The 17,214-nt window shown below is 49.8% G+C and overlaps 3 protein-coding genes across 9 annotated transcripts; 1 reads left to right on the top strand and 2 right to left on the bottom strand.

The window, feature by feature from the left end:
• Positions 1–440: 440 nt before the first annotated feature.
• On the bottom strand, positions 441–6,768 carry Lamtor1 (late endosomal/lysosomal adaptor, MAPK and MTOR activator 1). Its single transcript, XM_055623078.1, has 5 exons — positions 6,622–6,768; positions 2,240–2,382; positions 1,942–2,019; positions 1,507–1,633; positions 441–1,069 (listed from the first exon to the last, which is right to left on the bottom strand). Exons 1-5 carry the CDS (start codon positions 6,661–6,663, stop codon positions 977–979), a joined length of 483 nt encoding a protein of 160 aa, XP_055479053.1. The 5' UTR covers positions 6,664–6,768; the 3' UTR covers positions 441–976.
• A 3,495-nt stretch (positions 6,769–10,263) lies between these two features.
• On the top strand, positions 10,264–12,225 carry Tomt (transmembrane O-methyltransferase). Its single transcript, XM_055623088.1, has 3 exons — positions 10,264–10,522; positions 11,225–11,421; positions 11,905–12,225. Exons 1-3 carry the CDS (start codon positions 10,264–10,266, stop codon positions 12,223–12,225), a joined length of 777 nt encoding a protein of 258 aa, XP_055479063.1.
• Positions 12,226–12,985: 760 nt separating this feature from the next.
• On the bottom strand, positions 12,986–16,146 carry Anapc15 (anaphase promoting complex subunit 15). Of its 7 annotated transcripts, none has more exons than XM_055623079.1 (6): positions 16,075–16,145; positions 14,719–14,803; positions 14,467–14,596; positions 13,889–13,948; positions 13,471–13,608; positions 12,986–13,314 (listed from the first exon to the last, which is right to left on the bottom strand). In XM_055623079.1, exons 2-6 carry the CDS (start codon positions 14,739–14,741, stop codon positions 13,267–13,269), a joined length of 399 nt encoding a protein of 132 aa, XP_055479054.1. In that variant the 5' UTR covers positions 14,742–14,803; positions 16,075–16,145; the 3' UTR covers positions 12,986–13,266. The 7 variants fall into 7 exon arrangements, with proteins under 7 accessions (XP_055479054.1, XP_055479059.1, XP_055479060.1 ...); XM_055623084.1 differs by having other exon boundaries at positions 14,467–14,591; XM_055623085.1 differs by having other exon boundaries at positions 14,749–14,803.
• Positions 16,147–17,214: the final 1,068 nt, after the last annotated feature.

Below are 17,214 nucleotides of genomic sequence, written 5' to 3'. Positions count from 1 at the left end.
GGTCTCTGAGAGTTCAAGACCAGCCTGGTCTACAAAGAGAGCTGTAGGACAGCCAGGGCTACATAATAAGATGCTGTCTCAACAGGGGGGAAAAAACTCATTTTCTGAAAAGAATGACCAGCAGAGTACAGTCTCCTCCAACACCCAGGGGCAATATGTAAACCCACTTAGACTGAGCAGAGTGCCCAATAGTCACAGTTGCCTCAGAGTCAAGTCTGTTCAGCTCTGACAGTGCTACCATCAATGGAGAAAGGACAATGAATAAACAGTCTTATCCCGCCTGGGGTTATCCCACACTATGTCCGCTGAGACCTGGGAACCCTGAACTTTATCTGCTAGATCCTCTCTAACCCTGCTGAAGACATCCCCCTGCCTCTCCCTGCTTGTAAACTTGAAGAGCCAAAGGTAACAAGTGAAGCGGTGAGCAGGACAGAGCAGGCTGAACCAGCCACACAAATGAATATATTTCCTTTATCGAGGGGTGACAAACAAAAACAAAGACCAAACACGTAAAACCCAGGGTGCTGGGAATACAAACTCACTCCAGACTCAAGCTCATCTAGACCCTGGTCACAACCCTAGTGAGGCGCCTCTGAGCACCAAGTCAGGGAACAGGACAGGAGTGAACCGGAGGCCAAGAAAAAGGGTGGGAAGGGGGAGCTCCTAGGTGTCCTCGTGTTCACCCCAACAGTGGTATCTCCATCTTCCCAATGACTGTGGAGATCTGCCAGGCCCTGTCCTCTTGGCCCCAACCTTACCCTAGCCAGAGCTTGAAGGCCGATGGCAATTGGTTCTCCCTTCCCTTGCTCGGTCCTCACTTGCTCCGGCTTCTAGGCTTATTCTTTTTCTCCACATTCTTCTCCGTGATTAATAGCAGGTTAGGTACTGTAGAAAGCCACAGTGAGGCTGGGGGCCAGAAGAGGTGGGGTGGAGACGGGATAAGGACGAGGGAAGAACTGTCCCAGGACCCCTCTCTTCATGGGATCCCAAACTGTACAACCAGCTCTTCTTTTGCGTCCACACGGATCTGAGAAAGTGCACTGTAGGCATAAGCAGCTATCCTGGAGACCTGAGACAGAGGGGCCAGGGAGGAAATCAACAGACATGAGAGGGAACTGGGAAAGTAGGGGGTGGAATGGCAATAAAGGAAAAAGGAACGATGAAGGACTCCAAGCCAAAAGGAGCTGGGTGTGGTGGTGCCTACTTACAACCCCACCACTCGGAGGGTCACAAGTTCAATGCCAGTCTGGGCTGTAACAATGAGTCCCCTCAAACACTAAGGGTTAGGTTAGGAGTGTAGCTTACTGGTAGACCACTTGCCTAGCATGCACAAAGCCTTGGGTTATTATCTCTGGAAGGAAGGAAGAGAGGACAAAAACAAGGGCAGATGCTGGAAGAATAAAGGCTAGGGAAGAAATAAGAAGGCTGTGTAGACTACCAAATGCCAGGCTCCCTCCCCCGTGAAGCCGTGTGGGAAGGGGGCAGGGACAGGCCAGCAGTACTCACCTGCTGCAAGTCCGAGAAGGGGATAGGCTCGCTGGCCAGCACTTGGTGGGGCTGGCTGGTGAGAGACGGCAGCGGTGGCAGCTTCTTCCAATGGGTCAGGCTGCTGCTAAGCACAGCCAAGCGGGTACTGGCCAGGAGGGAGGGGACAGGGAAGGACAATTAGGCTACAGCTTGCCCTGCTCTGCCCAGGCAAGCCTCAGCCCCTCAGGCCAGGGGGCCATGGCGACATGGTACAGCTCATCACAAACTCCCTCGACTGTACTCCTTTGACCTGATCGCCCCTGATCAAACACTGTGCAAACAGCTGACCTGAATGCCAGAGGCATCTAAGTGACCTGTAGTCGGTCTTCTGGGCTGCACTCAAATCAAGGGCCTGGGCAGCAGACCAGACTCCAAAGCTGGAAAGGAAGATCTAAGAGGTGGCTCTGTGCTTACCTGTACTGCCTTGCCCGGTCCATGTACTCATGCTGCTCCATGCCTTGGGAGTCTGCAGCAGACACGTCAATGATGTTGCTTTGAAGAGAAGAGAAAGAGAAGATATGACAGGTGCTTCAGAGAGGCACAGAGGAGAACCAGTGCTGGGTGCCAGTCCCAAGGAAATCTGACACTACTACCTCCTCCTGCCCATTGTAACAGGGCAGAATCTAGAGACATTTCTCCCTAGTGCCCTTGTCCCATCCCCTATGTTCCAAACTTGGCTGCCTCTGCCCCATCCTGGTCCTGTGACACTCACCTAGCTGTCTTGGCAAGGATGGAGGAGAGCAGGGCCTGCTCATCTGTGCGAGCTGAAGGTAGGCTATGGTAGTTGGGCTCGGCTCCATTGAGGGCTTTGGTAGGGGTGCTGGGATCCAGCAATAGCTTCCTCTCCTCCCGATCCTAGGAGAGGCCAGTAGAGGAAAGTCAGTCTCAGGACCTTAAATCTACTATTCCTTTCATCTCACAGGCTCTCCCTCAGATCAGCCCTGGCCTCTAAATACTAACACTATTTCTATAAAGATGACCCAAAGTGAGCAGATGGTGCAAAGTCAGAAAACATTCACCCTCTGACTTGCCCCAAGCTTGTGCTCTAGGATGAACCTAAAGAAACTGAAAAACATCCGGAGAGGAACAAAACAAGCATTCATCAACAGACTTGGAGCCTCAGTAACTGGTCAAACACCTACTGACAAAGGCTATTGGAAACTGGCAGGAAGTCAGAAGAAGTGGGAACATAACAAAATAAGGAAATAGAGGAGAAATCAATGCAAGTCAGAAGCCCAAGAGAAGCCTTCCTGGTCGCCTGGATAAAGAACTTCCCAGGAAAGCTGTCTCCCCAACAATGGAAGGCCTGATGAAGCCAGACAAGGCCCTGGACCCCAAGAGAAAGTCAGGCCCATTTTATCTTGCCATTCCTCACATTAGCTTAGTGTAGAAACTCCAAGCCCCACAGCCACCAATGGCCCCTCTCTTTTCTTTGTTCCTTTCTCTCCAGGATCTTTGTAAAGCCACCACAAGAACGTAACACACACATGTGCGCAAGACACAGTCTTTCCATGTTCCTCAGGCTGCCCTGGTACTATATAACCCAGTTGGCCTGCAACTGGCCAGTTCTCTACCTCTTCCCCCATTGCTGAGATTACAGGTATATGCTGGCTGTTCTTTTCTGCTCTCAAGTGTTTCCCCTCCTGTGGGCTGGTGGTACCTGGTACATGCTGACCTGAGAGGAACAAAGGAGCTGCTCCTCTCTGCCAATACACCCACCTCAGTCTTCAGCAACCCTACTAACCTACACAACCACCAGAAGTGACTCAGAATTAAACCAAAACTCCACCTTCTGTAACTGTATTTTCCGTATCCTGGTTGAGACCCTTCTTCTAATCTACTACTTTTTAGGCTCAACACTGTCTTAAGTCAGTCAGCTGCAGCTCACTGCTGGCTTTGTGACAGGGGCCATGTGAGTAAGCAGACCTGCTGGATGTCTTCAAACCATGAACGGCTGCTTCTGAAGGAATACAGCATGTAGAAAGAGGGAATGCTGGCCAACACCGACCCATCAACTTTCAGTGGCCAACTGCCAGCCTCAGTACTCTCTTCCTGGCCCGTCTGAGTCCCTACCACAGTTTCCCTGTTTCAGGAGCCAGCTCCCTTGCCCACAACTGCCCCTACAGAGAGAGGGCTACTTCCTCCTGCCTTGTCTGCCCCACCCAAGACAGCCGTAGCCTTTCCACACTGTTCTTCCTCCTCAGGCATAGATTACCCAAATGTCCTCAAACCATTTGACCCAGTTCACCATGGTGAAAGGAAGCTTCTACGGGATCTTCTGCCCCATTACCTCCAGGTTCCCAATCTTTCTCCTTCCTGAATATTAAAGATAAAATGGCTAGAAAGATAAAATGTTTGTCAAAGGTGAAACACCTATAAGGAAAGCTGGCTCATAATGACAGCTATACTGCTCTCTGCCTGTCCTTTTCCCAGCCCCACTCCTGGCAAACCTTTCTTCAGGACAGGGCAGTGTCATCTCCACCCCCACTCCCCCACTCAGGAGTTCAAGAACAAGGTTGTCTTTCTAATTCCCTGAAGAGGCCCAGCAACCCCAAAGAGCAGAAAAACTGCACCAGGAGGAGCAAGGCAAGCCTTTAGCCCCAGTGCTCAGAGGAGGCAAGCAGTTCTCTTGCAGCCTGGTCTAGAAGCAAGTTCCAGGCCGGTCAAGGCTATATAGTGACACCACCCCCAACCCCATGAAAAGAAGTTAATGACATCACCTGACACTCACCTGAATGAGTGATACATGGGATAGATCTGTCACATCAAAGTTTGCCTCCCAAGCTAATACAACCAGAGTCCAGATTTCACTATTTACTTTAGCAGAGACCCATGGTGTCTCCCCAGGACTACCTCAGAGCTTGTCCCAATACTTAAAAAATGTTATTAGAACACCTTGGCTAGTGTAGCTTTTTGGCTGTAATTTCACATGCATTGGTGTTTTGCCTGCATGGGTGTCTGTGTGATGATGTTAGATGCTGGAGTTGCAGACAGGTGTGAGCCGCCATGTGGGTGCTGGGAATTGAACCTGGGTCCTCTGGAAGAGCAACTAGTGCTTTTAACTGCTGAGCCCTCTCTCCAGCCCAAGTATGGCTGGATTCTCTCTCTTTTTTAATTTTTTATTTTTATTTATTTCAAGCTAGAATACTTCTGTTAGCTAAAACACTTAGATCCTCTAAACTTTTCCCTCAACTTTAAACAAATATAACTCACATTACAGGTAACTAGCAAAAATCAAATGAGGGAAACGTAAAAGCCTTCTGAAGACCATACATTTCTAATTTCCTTTGATACACAGACTCATCATGTACCCCCAAACTGGCCCTGAACTCACTATGCAGCCAGACTGGCCACAAACTTGAAGCAGTTCTCCTATTTCAACCTCCAAAGTGTTGGGATTGTAGGTGCCAGCCAACAGGGAGGGCTGTCTTATGATAAAGGAACAGTCGACGGTGAAGAGAGGAGGGCCTACTTAGAGAGGGGCTGGAGATGTGGCCCCAGGGGGAAGCATAAAATCCAGGATCTGGGCTCCACTGCTGCATAAAACTGGACACAGGTGGACGAAAGCAGGAGAATCAGAAGTTGAAGGTCATCCTCAACTACATAGCACGTCTGCAGCCAGTCTGGGCTACATAAGACCTTGTCTCAAAAAAAATACGTAAATAAACCAGACAGAAAGGAGACTCTTGAGGGGAAAGTGGAATTTTAGGAGAGAAGCAAGTCCAGCTCTCCCTCCTAGAAAGGGTACTCAGCCCACCACAGTGGCACACGCCTTGTTCCCAGCACTCGGGAGGCAGATCTCTATGAGTTCACGTGAGTTCTAGGACACCCAGGCCTAGACACCCAGGTTACACAGAGAAACCCTGTCTGGAAAAAAAGATGAGACATTTTCTTAGTAGGCCACAGCACTGCTATTAGGAATAGTGCAGTCTCCTTTTTTGTTTTGTGGTAGGTTCCTATTTGCTCTTCTCTCCTGTAGCAGGACAGGATGAAGAGAAAGATTCTTGGCACGTCACTAATGAATGTGTTTGAGGGCTCAGTAACCACTCACGCAGCCATAAAAATCACATTCTTCTGGACTGCCAAAGTAAGAATTGGGAAAGAAGCACTGCCTGAGTACAGTGATGTCCTTCACTCCTCTGACATATCCTCCACTAGCCTGGGTGAAACTGTTCTCTGTGGCTCAGGGCCCACTGTGTGGAGAAAGCAGAACTCAGGCTTTGAGGCAACTGTAAAAGGTATGGCCAGGGGCTGGCACCCTGCCTTACAGAAGCTTCCCCCTCCTCAAGGCGGGGCGGGCACTGTGATGGGGAGAAGGATGAGAATGTACCAGGGGAAGGTGAAAATTAAAGGGAAAAGAGAACAGTGCAAGTCTCTCCAAGCTGATGCTTCCTCAGAGGAATAAGAGCTACAGCCACATTCTTCAGAGAGGCACTCTCTAACTAGAGGAAACTTCAGGCACCAGGCAGAGAACAGCAAGCCAAACTCATAAGCCAAAGGAGCTCCCCATTCCCTCTTCCCTCCCTATCAGTCAAAGCAAAACTCTACTGCTTTCCCCAAATCCTGATGTCTTCACTCTCTTAAATTCTTCACTGGCCAATTCAAATGCCACCAACTTCCAGAGGCCTTCTGACACCAAGCCAGCAGTATGACATTACGTCTCTGACACCAGTCAAGGAACATACAAAAATTCCTGATTTATCTCGGAAGACTGAGCCTCAGATTACCTATCTCTAGAATGGGTACGCAAAGTTCACGAATACAAGCTGCAGTGAAGGCACAGGAATCTGGGAAAGCGACAGCTTCCCAGACACCCAGCTGAGGATTCAAGCTGTGAAGAGTACGAGGGTGTCGGAAACTGGAAGGGGAGGGGCCGAGTCAGGCCGCGGCCAGCGGAACCCTAGGCAGGAGTAAGACCAGGATCTTTAGGAGGGTAGGAGCCCGGCTGGCCGTCCTCGCCGTAATCTGTCCCCTCCAGGCCTCCGTACTCAGCGAGCCTGCACCCGGCTCCCCGCCGCCGGCGGGCTTCCTTTCTGGACCCCTAGTCCCGCGGTCGTAGCCTACAGTCCCAAACCCCGTCTGCCGCGGCCGCACCTGGTCCGAGTCCTCGTTTTCGCTGCTGTAGCAGCACCCCATGGCGGGGTCGGGCCGGGCGCTCAGGCGGCGCCGAGGAGGGACGGCGTCCGTCAGGAGCCTTTCCGGTCACATGACCCGCGGCTGCCTCCCGCTCCCCTCCCCCCGCGCCCAGCCCGTCCCAAAGCCGCTAGGGCGCCGCGGCCAAATCCCTGCTTCCGGTCCCGCCCTGCCGCGTGACCATCGCCAACCAAAGGAAAAGTGCGTCCTACGTGACAGGACCCGGGGCACGTGATCCGAGGCCAGGCGGGGCGAGTCACATGACTTTGTTGTCCCAGTCTCTAGATGTGAATCCCGTCGTCCCCTGGCCCTAGTGGCCTCGGCCATGTGAGTTGAGTTGTGTGATCACGTGGCGTCAAGGCCACCCTGTGGGTCTGAGAGCTGTCGGATAAACTCCTCAGTGCCACTCGAGAGGTGTACTTCATGCAGACATTTGCCAGTTTTTGTGTGTGTGAGAGACCAAGGACTCACTGTGTAGCCCTGGCTGGCTTGCAGTTCGCTGTGTAGACCAGGCTGACCTCAAATTCAGAGAGCCGCTTGCCTCTGCCTTCTTCGGATTAAAGGCATATGTCACCGTGCCCAGCAAAACTGTATATTTTTAAATTTTTGAGTACGTACATGAATGTGGAAGTTACAGAACAGCTTGTGGGAGTTTGTTGTCTGCTTTCATGTGGGTCCTAGGCATTGAAGTTAGGTTGTCAGGCTTTGCGGCAGGCACCTTTTAGCCATCTCTCTAGAACTATATTTGGCACTTTTTTAAAAAAGATTTATTTATTATGTATACAATGCTGTCTTGCATGTATACCTGAACACCAGATCTTACCATAGATGGTTGTGAGCCACCATGTGGTTGCTGGGAACTGAACTCGGGACCTCTGGATGAGCAGCCAGTGCTCTTAACCTCCAAGCCATCTCTCCAGCTCCCACAGTTTCTTGATTAAGGTGAATTCTGCCTTTACAGACAGGTAGCAGACACTCCTCCCTCCAAATCAGGGGTGACAGTCTTTAAAGCCTCAGTACAAACCCTTCTCCCTGTTTGCTTTTCCTGAGCACATCCATCTCCTTAATCCCATGTCATTCACTTATTAAATTAGCAAATGTTGGGGCTAGAGACTGGGTGATTAAGAGCACTGGCTGCTGCCCCCCCAGAGGACCCAAGTTCAATTCCCAGCACCCACATGGTAGTTCAAACTGCCCTCTGACAGCAGGCATGTACACTTAGGTGGTGCACAGATCAACATTTTTACCAAACACCTATACACATCAAATAAACAAATAAAATTAATTAAAAAACACCCCCAGAGAGATGGCTCAGGGGTTAAGAGTACTGTCTGTTCTTCCAGAGGTTCTGAGTTCAATTCCCAGCAACCACATGGTGGCTCACAACCATCTATAATGTGATCTGGTGCCCTCTTCTGGTGTGCAGGTGTACATGCAGATAGAGCACTCATATACATAAATACTCAAAAGAAAACCAACTATTTACTGTCTACAGTGTGACACTCCAGTATTCAATTTGGATAGGCAGCTAGTCAGGAAATAGCCCAAAGTCCTGATCATGGAATCCCCAGTCTGGCGATCACAGCCTATTCTATACCTGTGTTATTGAGTTCATCTCTTCTACCAAACATAAGTAACTGGAAGACAGGGCCAGAATCTAACTTTTTTTCTGTGACTGATGCCCTTACAGAAAACTTGGATTTTGAACTGAGTAATAAGTCCCAATTATTATGGCCTATGTCCTGATGCCAAGGCATTAGTCAATTCTTCAAATCAAGACTGTTGAGCTCTGCTAAGTTCCTCTAAGTTCCCTGAAGAATATGAGGCAGCTGGAGTTTGTCCCTGGGTCTGGTAACCTGAACTGCAGGTCTCAGGTAACAGCAGCCTCAGCATCAATAATTGAAATCAGGTCCAGCCTCCTTCTTTAGGGTTATTCCTCTCAGGGACTTCCCATTCCGCTACTCTGGTCTTTCCTAGGAGCCTTCAGCCCAGGTAAGCAGGGCCTTGTGGGTTCCCAAGCACACCAATTCATGCCCACATCACAGATGCTTCACATTCATTCATTCACTCTAAGTTTTAGCATGCACTCCCCTACCACCCAAGGATCTTGCAAAAACAGCGCACCGAGGCCAGCTTTGGGGGGGTGAGGCAGGGTCAGAAAAAAGACAGCTCTCCCTACAGGTGTCCTGGAGAAGGCTGAGTGGCGAGGAAGCGTGGGGGTGCGTGTGCATGTTCGCACTTACAGAAGTTTCTAAAGATTATTGTGCATACATGTTCATCTGCATGTGCCCTGCGCACCAGAAGAGGATTCGAGATCACACTGTAGATGGTTGGGAGCCTCTGTGTGGGTGCTGGGAATTGAACAGGGCCTCTGGAAGAGCAGCCAGTGCTCTTAACCACTGAGCCATCTCTCCAGCCCACAAAGAGAATTCTTAGTGAAGGGGACGACTACAAATACATAAATACAGGACTAGAGAAAATACGTAGAACCGAAGAGCACTCACACCTCCAGGGAAGAGCAGACAGGAAAGGAAAAGTCCCTGGATAGAAAAAAAAAAAAAAAGACATCCCAGTCTGACATGGCATAGAGGGTGGATTGGTCTTTGAGACAGGGTCTTAACTGTAGTCCAGGTTGGCTTCAAACTTGGGATTCTTCTACCTTGGCTTTCCTCATGATGTGATTCCAAGTGTTCACCACAATGCCACGGACAGTGCTATTTTTTAAAGATTTTTATTTACTTCTATATACATATGGGCGCTTTGCCTGAAGGTGTTTCTGTGCACCACATGTACGCAGGGCCCACGGAGACCGGGACAGGGCACTGGGCCCTCCAGACTAGAGTTACAGACAGCTGTGAGCCACCAGATGTGGGTGCTAAGAACCAAGCCCAGGACCTCGGGGAGAGCAGCCAGTGCTCAGATGTTTTTTGTTCGGTTGGGCTTTTTGCTGTTAAGATTTTATGAGTGTTTTGCTTATATTTGTGTTCATCCCTCGTGTGAGCCTCTGGAGGTCATTAGAGGGGGCTACGTCTTCTGAAACTGGGCTGACAGATGGTTGTGAACTACCATATGAGTGCTGGGGACAGAACCTAGGTGCTCTGCAAGAGCAACAAGAGCTCGTAACCACTGAGCAGCCTGCAGACTCAGATGGAGTGTCTTGATTACCTTTACTTAGGCTTAGCACCGTCAGAGTGTGAAGAGGGTAAACAGAGCTTTTCTCTTTTGTTACGCCGTCATGGGTCAGAGGAGTCCAGTCAGATGGAGTATGGTGGGAGGAAGACTCCCCAGGAAACTAATGAAAAAGGTCCTGAAGAGTTATGTTAGGAAAGTCAAAGTGAGTGAGACAGCAAACAATGGAGTAATGGATCTGCAGCCAGGGCCACAAAGAGTTTGTGGCTGAGCGCTAAACACTGGCAGCATGAGGCTGGAATTCAAATCTACTCCAATCCCAGTTCTGCCTTGTCCCTGCAAAAGACAGCCTCTCAGCCGTGGTTTGTTTAAGCATGGTAACTGCAAGTGATAAAGGCTGCACAGACAACAGGCCAGTGGTACATGCAGGCTTCCCTCCCAGTCTCCCTCTATCCTAGGACCCCATGAGGGACGATGTCCCCTGCCATTGCCCTGGCATTCCTGCCACTGGTGGTGACACTGCTGGTGAGATACCGACACCATTTCCGACTGCTGGTGCGTATGGTCCTACTGAGGAGTTTCCGAGACAGCCTGTCAGGGCTTCGAGTTGAGGAGCGGGCCTTCAGCTATGTGCTCACCCATGCCCTGCCTGGAGACCCCGGGCACATCCTCACCACTCTAGACCACTGGAGCAGCTGCTGCGAGTACCTGAGCCACATGGGCCCTGTAAAAGGTCAGTGTCCCTTTTCCTAGCCTCCTGTTTGAGAAGATCCCAAGACAGTGAAGAAAGATCTAGCATCACCCACTGCTTAACTGGGTAAATTAGGAAGCTTCATGCTGTGCTTGTGACTTTTTCCACTCTCATTTAGAAATGAGGAGTCTGGACAAAGTTATTCAATTATCCAGCAGACATTTATTGCCACTCTTTTGTGCCAGGTGCTGAGGGAAGAGGTAGAGATCACAGAGGGTGAACCAGCCACAGATGTTGGCCTCGAAAAGAGCGTAACATGGGGAAATACCATAACTAAGAGTTTTGTAATGATCGCTTCTAGACTTTCTTCTCTACCAAAGAGACTTCCACATTCAATTCAAGATAGCTGTCTACCAAAACAGCACAAGTACTTCTAAGTATTAAGAGATGTATACCATTCCAAAATCAAAAAGGCAATCAGAAATAACAGAGTGCAGGGGTTCAAGTATGAAACGCAAAATGTCTCAGGAACCTGGAAGATAGGGTGGGTGGTTTTGCCTGGGCCCTCCTGCAGGAAGGAACATTTGGGCTGAAGGCTTGTTTTAAGTTGGCCAAGTAGATGGAGATAGGGGTGGGAAAGGGCAAAGTCAGACTGTCAGCCTCCTCTGTAAATACAACATGAAGGAAGCCCAGCCTGTTTCATTCTGCTTTGAGGTCTTCTCTAACAGCCATCTTGCCCCACAGGTCAACTTGTGATGCGGCTGGTGGAAGAGAAGGCCCCTGCTTGTGTGCTGGAGCTGGGCGCCTACTGCGGATACTCTACACTGTTTATTGCGCGTGCCTTACCCCCTGGGAGTCGCCTCCTCACTGTGGAGCGGGACCCACGTACAGCAGCAGTAGCTGAGAAACTCATCCGGCTCGCTGGCTTCCATGAGCAAATGGTCAGCCTCCCCATCTCCCCAAAGCTTACCTCTCCACAACTATCCCAGGAATTGTTCTAGCCAGGCCTCTTTTGTGAGGGACTCCCATTCAAGGAAGCATCTCCACTCAGGCAGCTGGCATCCTGGAGGCCATGTAGTTCCTATCCTCCAATCTCGAGTCATCTGAACTTATTTCCTGCTGGACTACAAAAGCAGCAGCTAAGAGAAAGCTCTTCATAGCCCAACAAATCTGAGTCTAGCTCTCACTAGTCGGTTGGTTTGTGACCTTAGGTGAAGCACATATCCTTATTCTCAGCTTCATCATAGGCACATAATGGAAATTACAATATTGATGTTGACACTGAGCTTCTGAGGCCAGAGGAAATGTGAGACACTTTGTGAGGGCCTAGACCAGTAACTGGCGTGAAGTTAGCCAGAGCCTGGTGGGGTCTAGAGCGCAACAGCAGTCCTTACCCTCACCTCCAGCTACGGCTTTCCCCACAGGTGGAGCTCATTGCAGGCAGCTCGGAAGAAGTGATCCCACGCCTGAGCGCTCAGCACCAGCTGAATCGGGCAGATCTGGTGCTCCTGGCACACAGGCGACGAGATTACTTAAGGGATCTGCAGCTACTGGAGGCCCATGCTCTGCTCCCACATGGTGCCACCGTATTGGCTGACCACGTGCTCTTTCCTGGTGCACCCCGCTTCCTACAATACACCAAGAGCTGCGGTCGCTATCGCTGCCGCCTCCACCACACCAGCCTCCCAGACTTCCCTGCCATCAAGGATGGCATAGCCCAACTCACTTATACTGGACCTGGCTGAGGGCCAGGACCTGAATATTTACTACTACAATCCCAACCCACTCAAGAAGACCTCAGAATATCCCTTTTCCCTTTCTGTTTAGTATCCAACACCATGCTAGGCTCAAGCTGGGGAGGCTTTCTTCTCAAATTTGTCCCCTTCCAACCTCCATGCTGATCTGAAGTGTCAAATTCTATCAGCCTTCTTGGTCCCAGAAGCTCTCCTCCTAGAAAATCAGGAACTGGAAGCAAGAGGCCTGTTTTTCAACTTACTTCTGCTATTGATTGCTCCCTCCAGGTGAGTCCTTCCGTTGTCTTGAGATTCAGTCTACTCTCTTAACACTAAGACAGATGGCTAAAGGGGCTGGAGAGATAGCTCAACAGTTAAAAGCACTGACTGCTACTCCCTATCCAAAGGACCTGGGTTCAGTTCCCAGCACTCGAGTGGCACAGGCACACGTGATATACATACAGGCAGACAAAACACCTACAAGCATAAAATAAAACAAAAAGAAGACATCTGGCTGGCAGAGCCCCAGAGCGCCCAACTGTGAGACTTAGCTTCTAGATAGGGTCAGAGGCAGCTGAAGACAGTGAGACCCAGTAGGGGCATCTGGGTGCAAGCTAGGCCATGGGAATTATCAATCACAGAAGCCTGGGCTCCATCCTGGCCCAAATGGTCGGTTAGCTTTGCTTGAGATCCCTTACATGACCCCTTCCCGATGTCCAGAAGATGCTGAACTCTCTGGGTCCCACCAACAAACAGGGAATAGACATTGGGGGAAGAGTCACTCCTGTGTCTTTATTAAGGTTAAAAAGGAACCACACCTGGCAACCAAGGAATGAGGTACCAGCCAGGAAGGTGGGATGGGCTCAGGCTCTAGGGATTCAAGGGAAGACTGATGGCCTGGAAGGGCCCAAGGAGACCTTGTCCTGGCAGCAGCTGAGAAAGTGCCTAAGGGAAAGCCACAAGCTGGTTCTGCAGGCTGAGGGGCTGAGGCTGTGGATGCAAAATAGGTTGGGGTGGCCTGGAATCACCCTGAGGCCACCTTGGCTTGTCTACCTAGATCATCCACTGGTCCTGATCCTGTTCGTTGCCTTCCATGTCCACCTGAAGAGGAGGCTGGGTGTGGGTGGGGAGGGGCCTTGGCCAGCCTCAGCCCAGATCCTGCCCTTGGGTAGAGCCAGGGTTTCTGTATCCCTTGGCCATCAATTACATCAGGGGCAGGAGCCTAGGAACAAAGGCACTCCCCTACACCCCGCCTACCTCATTGACCTCTCCATCATCAGGTGACTCATTATAGTCATTCATCTCATCCATGTCCTGCATGTCCTCGTCATCTTCTGAATCCTCTTCACTGTCCTCATCATCTTCATCATCCTCTTCTTCCTCATCATCGTAGTGCTGGTGGGACAAAAGAGTCTGTAAGGCTCAGGGCTACCTGGACCAGGTCAAGAGCTGGCCTCCTCCTTCTCAACCCTACCCACCTGGAGGCTGGCAGGCTACTACATGACCTGAAGGACCTTAGTGCTAGGCCCAGCGCCTAGCCCCACAAGTTCCCACTTTTGCTGTCTACCCAGATTGAAATCCACAATTGCTTTGAGTCAGAAGCAAGGCCATTAAATTAAAGCAAAGCCTTGGTCTGCTGGGCTTCACACAGGCCCCACCCACAGAAGCCACTCACCTCTGAGGCAGGCTTGCCAATAGGTACCAAGTTGTTGTCTTTCTCTGCGATGCTTTGGAGCTGTGGGCAAAGGAGTACAGGGAAAAGCAGGGCCAAGGCCCAAGCATAGCAGGTCAGGGGCATGGGACTGCTCGCTCTACCCCTTAAAAGACCCCAAATGTTGAAACAAAGCCCCCCCCACCCCTCACCCCGCTTTCAGGAAGATTCAAACCCCTTTCATCTGTTCCTTATAAAACGGATAGACATATGTAATGTCTTTTGGCCTCAGTTTTTTCATATAACTCTCGTGAGGGTGAAATGAGACACTTAGCATCTTGTAGGTCCTTATTAAGAGTTAAAATGATTAAGTCCTGTGATTTATAGAAAACATAAGCTGCCAGGAGCTTGACATTTTTCTACTCTAGCATGAGGTCCTAGGTCCCTCAGCCAGGTTAGGGCACCACAAAGTGAGAACCCAAATACCCAGCTTGACTATTCCCAACTCAGAGAAAAATGCTTTTTTCTAAGCAGGTTTCCGGGATAAGGCAAGGTCATGATCCAGATGGTACATCTTCATGCTCTGCTAGGTCCTCACTCACCCAGGCCTGATGCTGCTGCTCCTGCTGCTGCAGCTCTGTCTCCTCCACACAGGGTCGATCCAGATTAAACCACAGTGTCTCAGTCACACGAGGGAAGAGTGAAGGGAACAAGGTGGACATCGCTCCTAAGCTGAGGGAAAGGGTCAGGTGAATATGCTTTGTTTTGTTTTGATGCAGTTGTAATTTGATTTAGGGTAGGTTGGTGAGGAAGGTAGCAGAGAAGCAGCCCTTCCCTCTCGAAATCAGACAGACCTGAGTTTGAGTCCTGGCTCCATCACTTACTAGCTGTTTGACTTTGGCCAATACACTTAACCTCTCTGGGCCTCAGTTTCCTCATCTGTAAGAATGGGGATAATTACAATTATATCATCCTCAAAATAATTCTGATAACAAAATAAAATAATGGGTAAAGTTGTATGCTGCTCAAAGAGAGATGAGACTGGGAGCCAGAGATGGAATGTATGTACAAAATTGTATGTACAAAATTAGCGATGGCAGGATCTAGGTAAATTCTTTAAACACGCACACACCATAAACCTTATTTTTTGCTCTTTTAAGTCAGGTCACAACCAACCAGTGCAAAAAAAATGTTTTGGACATGAACTAGCTCTCTAACCAACCACAGTCAAACTGCACTACATACAACCAAAAATAAAATATTCTAGGAGGCAAGGATAGATAAATAAATGGAATTATGAATGATGAACTAACATGTAAGAGAACAAATGAAATCAACTTTGTGGACTGAAGCTGCTGACCAAGACGATCACCAAGAAGCTGAATTAAAATCCATCAGCTCACAAACCCAGTGACAGGCAGAGCTTGACTTTGGGCCGCACACTGTGTTGGGGCTAAGAACACACACAGGAAGGGATCCTGGCCCAGCACTGTAGGAAGAGCGCAAGAAAAACAGAATCGGTGTCTCCTTTTTTCTTTTTCCCTTTTTTAAATGAGATAGGGTCTCAGAATGTAGCCCTGACCGGCGTGGAATTCACTATATAGACCAGGCTAGTCCCAAACTCACAGAGATCCACATGCCTCAGCCCCCGAATGCTGGGATTAAAGGTGTGCGCCAGCCACCACACCCGATCTACTCTATCTTTTGTTCTAACTTAATTTGACCGACACAGAACTGGCCGCTGTCATTCCCTAGACAAAAGCTCCCCAGGACCGCGTGACAGGCAAACAGAGACCACCCTAATCCCAAAAGTATTGACAGATTCTGTGTCCTAAAATCCTACCCACCACTGCCCATTCTTTGCTCATTATGATAATGACGATGAGTTTGACCAACAGGAAGAAAGCAGGGGCGGGTCTCCGTCAGGATTTTGACCTTATAGGGATGCTAATCGCAAAATGCGCGCGGCACGGCTGAAGCCAATTAACTGAAAGAAAAGCTGGGTGACAGGAAGTGAAACCAATGAATGACGGAACTTGTGTGATGGGTGGGGCTTAGGCTTAAGGAAGCTGCCAGTGCGCACGATGTCTTTGAGAGCAAAGGAGCGGAAAGTGAGCTGCTGGGGAGGCAGGGCAAAGGAACTGGGTTTCTCTGGCAGCAAGAAGAAAGAGCCAGCAAGGAAATGGCAACAGCCTCTTTTGCGCACTTACCGCGCCAAGAGCCGGCAGCCGGCGGCGACCCGGAAGCGCTTACCCCGGCCGGAAGAACCCACCCGAATCCGGGACCCGCTTAACGCATGCGTCCTCCTGCTCCTTTTGTTTCCCGCGTTAACCACCAAGCCGGAAGTGATGTTGACGTACGTTAGTCACGTTCTCGTTGGCGAAGGGCTTCCGTTTGCCCCGTCTTCCTGTCGATCCCGCCCTGAGCCCAAGGCCTGCCGGTGTGTGCAGCCTGGCTCCTCTCCAGTGTCTGTTTAGGCCCTCCCGCCTGTCACTAAGCGGTGTCTGCGTATTCATCTTTTCGGAACGGAGTGATTTCAGAGATCTTCGCTTGTGTGGACATTGTGTGTGGCGCTGCGTTCCAGGAGACTTTGTTTGTACCCTTCTGTTGTCTCAGACTTTTCCGTTTGAGTACATTCATTGTTTCCCTTTTGTGGGTACCGTGAGCCATCCTCCGTCACGGAGCTACATCGTGTTCCTAATACATGTTTTTTCTCTTTTCAGACGGGCTCACTGTGTATTCCTGGCTGGCCTGAAACTCACTGTATGGATCAGGCTAAGCCTCGAGTTCACAGAGCTCTTCCTGCCTTGCCCCGTGCCGGTATAAAAGCTGTGCACCACTGTGCTGGCTTTTGTTTATTTATTTAAAATTTTATCTTATGTATGTGAGTGTTTGGCCTGCATATGTATATTTGCACCAGTTCCTGCCTGGTGCCTACAGGCAGAAGAAGTCGTTGGATCCCCGAAATCCAAGAGGATTAAAGATGGTTGTGAACCACCATGTCAGTGTTGGGAATCGAACCTGGGACCTTTGGCAGGGCATATGCTTAGCCATCTCTCCACTCCCTTGGTTTTTGTTTTTTCTTCTTTCTTTTGTTTGTTTTTATTTTATTTGTATGCTGTTTTTTCTCCGTGTGTAGCCTTGGCTGTTCTGGAACTCCCTCTCTAGACTAAGCTGGTTGGAACACAAGAGATATGCCACCTGGCATGTGTCACCACACCTGGCTTTTTTTTATTCTTTTATGTATGCCTTGGTTAAAAAAGTGTTTGTGTCTGAAGTCTGTTCTAGGTTCAGATACAAGCAGGAATAAATCTATGAACATGGCTGTTGCTCTCAAAGTCCTTATAACA

Source organism: Psammomys obesus, unplaced genomic scaffold (genome assembly GCF_907164565.1).
Source record: "Psammomys obesus unplaced genomic scaffold, mPsaObe1.curated_primary_1811, whole genome shotgun sequence".
NCBI lineage: Eukaryota > Metazoa > Chordata > Mammalia > Rodentia > Muridae > Psammomys > Psammomys obesus.
Note: the sequence above shows the minus strand (reverse complement) of the source record. Positions and strands in the feature narration are given on the sequence as shown.

Bases quoted from the DNA above. Each gene is read 5' to 3' on its own strand.
- Lamtor1 (XM_055623078.1), bottom strand. From the start codon at position 6,663: ATGGGGTGCTGCTACAGCAGCGAAAACGAGGACTCGGACCAG. The intron at 2,020-2,239 runs GTGAGTGTCACA...TTCTCTTCAAAG, and splicing joins ATCCTTGCCAAGACAGCTAG to CAACATCATTGACGTGTCTG. The intron at 1,070-1,506 runs GTGAGTACTGCT...CCTCTGTCTCAG, and splicing joins CCTTCTCGGACTTGCAGCAG to GTCTCCAGGATAGCTGCTTA.
- Tomt (XM_055623088.1), top strand. From the start codon at position 10,264: ATGTCCCCTGCCATTGCCCTGGCATTCCTGCCACTGGTGGTGACACTG. The intron at 10,523-11,224 runs GTCAGTGTCCCT...CTTGCCCCACAG, and splicing joins CCACATGGGCCCTGTAAAAG to GTCAACTTGTGATGCGGCTG. The intron at 11,422-11,904 runs GTCAGCCTCCCC...CTTTCCCCACAG, and splicing joins CTGGCTTCCATGAGCAAATG to GTGGAGCTCATTGCAGGCAG.
- Anapc15 (XM_055623079.1), bottom strand. From the start codon at position 14,741: ATGGAGCCAGGACTCAAACTCAG. The intron at 14,597-14,718 runs GTCTGTCTGATT...CCTTTCCCTCAG, and splicing joins GAGCCAGGACTCAAACTCAG to CTTAGGAGCGATGTCCACCT. The intron at 13,315-13,470 runs GTAGGCGGGGTG...CCTCCTCTTCAG, and splicing joins ATGATGGAGAGGTCAATGAG to GTGGACATGGAAGGCAACGA.